Genomic DNA, 2028 nt, shown 5'->3' with positions numbered 1-2028 from the left:
TGTAAATAAGAAGCAGGCAGCATTATCACCTGTAAATATAAACAAACTTATTTGTCTTAGTGATTGGCTGAACAAGAAGTAGGACTGAGTGGACTTGTAGGCTCTGAAGTTTTACACTGTTTTGTTTTTGAGTGAAGCCATGTAAAAACAATTTTACATTTGTATGTAGCACTTTCGCAATGAAGAAGAGATTGCAGTACAGTACTTCTATGAGGTGAATTGAAAAATACGGTTTTATCTTTTACAGTGCAAATATTTGTAATAAAATAATAACATGAAGTGAGTACTATACACTTTGTGTTCTATATTGTAACTGAAATCAATACATCAAAAATATTTAAGTAAATGGTGTTCTATTGTTGTTAAACCTGCAATTAATTGCAATTATTTTTTTATCTCACAATTATTTTTTTAATTGTTTGACAGATGTGCTAGTTTGCTTATGAAAATGTTACATGCGACTGTGTCAAAAGCCTTACTAAAATCTGTATCATATCTACTGCTTCACCTCATCTTCTAGGCTGGTTACACTGTCAAAGAAGAACATTAACTTGAGTTAGCATGATTTCTTCTTGACAAATCTGTGTTGGCTGTTACTTAATGTTGGCAATGGGGATTGAACTACGGCTCTGACTTTAACAGTATGAGCTTCTACTGCCAGAACTAAAAGTCCCACCTGTGTAGCCTGAAGCCAGTAGCAGACTCTTAAATCTCGATACGGTCTAGTCAGTACAGTGACCCAGAGAAGCATAGGGTATATTTAATAGTTATAAAATCTTCAGACTTATGCACTGACTACAGGCCTTAATTGTCTCCTCTTTCAGTATACACCTCACTTTTCTCACCTGCCAAGGACACTCCATCTGGGATAAATGGGAGAGAGAAATCACACTCTGGTGACTGAGTTCATCTTTTTGGGATTCACAGACAACGTGAAGCTGCAGGTCACCCTCTTTGTAGTGTTTCTGTTGATCTACTTGCTGATCCTAATGGGGAACCTCACCTTGGTCACCTTAATCAGGATTGACTCCCGACTTCACACCCCTATGTACTTTTTCATCAGCAACCTGGCCTTCTTGGATGTTGGCTACTCCACCATCATAATTCCCAACACACTGATGACCTTTGCAGAAAGAAGCAAGGTCATTTCATTCACTGGATGCACTGTGCAGTTTTTCTTCTTCTGCATCGCCGTCTCTTGTGAATGCTGGCTGTTGAGTGTGATGGCGTATGATCGCTTCACGGCTATCTGCAACCCATTGCTCTACACCATCATCATGTCCAAGCAGTTCTGCATGTTGTTGGTGCTGGGGTCGTACTTCATGAGCTTTCTGAATTCAATGGTGCAAACTGCATTTATATTCCATTTGTCCTTCTGTGATGCTTATATCAACCATTTCTTCTGCGATTTGCCCCCTCTTAAGAAGCTGTCCTGCTCTGACACTCGCATCATAGACATTGTTCATTTCACCTGTGCGACAATGCTGGTATCAACTACCATCCTGATTATCCTCATCTCCTATATGTACATCGTGGTCACTATCCTAAGGATCAACTCTGCTAAGGGCCAACGCAAAGCCTTCTCCACCTGCGCTTCCCACCTGACGGCCGTCACCATCTTCTAAGGAACGGGCTCTTTCATGTATTTACGGCCTAGTTCAAAGTCTTCCATGGATCAGGACAAAGTCATCTCTGTGTTTTATACCCTGGTGATCCCCATGCTGAACCCCCTGATCTACAGCCTGAGGAATAAAGAAGTCAAAGAGGCCTTTAGGAGAATAAGAGAGAGGAAGGTTTTTTCTCTGTAAATGTAAATACTGGATATGGTTTTAATTCAATAGAGGGAAGAAAAGGCAGGGAGTGATTTCTCTGGATTGTAGCTTGATTTCTGTGAATAACCCAATGTGCGCACCTTCCATGAAAAAGAACAAAGGAAGGCAGATTTTCCCAGGTCCAGTGACCGGAAGGGAGAGGGGCGGGCAAGGGAGGCAGACCACACGCTCTGGTGACTTAAAAGGGCCCAGGACT

At 41.4% G+C, this 2028-nt stretch overlaps 1 protein-coding gene across 1 annotated transcript; it reads left to right on the top strand.

Moving 5' to 3' along the window:
* Window positions 1–495: 495 nt before the first annotated feature.
* On the top strand, window positions 496–1808 carry LOC116829242 (olfactory receptor 5AR1-like). The gene is given in 2 exon segments (XM_032787945.2): window positions 496–518; window positions 773–1808. A coding segment is annotated over 1 exon segment (936 nt). The 5' UTR covers window positions 496–518; window positions 773–872.
* The last annotated feature ends 220 nt before the right edge of the window (window positions 1809–2028 follow it).

The sequence above is a fragment of the Chelonoidis abingdonii genome, unplaced genomic scaffold (assembly GCF_003597395.2).
Source record: "Chelonoidis abingdonii isolate Lonesome George unplaced genomic scaffold, CheloAbing_2.0 scaffold0476, whole genome shotgun sequence".
Lineage (NCBI taxonomy): Eukaryota > Metazoa > Chordata > Testudines > Testudinidae > Chelonoidis > Chelonoidis abingdonii.
This window is presented reverse-complemented; position numbering and strand designations above follow the sequence as displayed.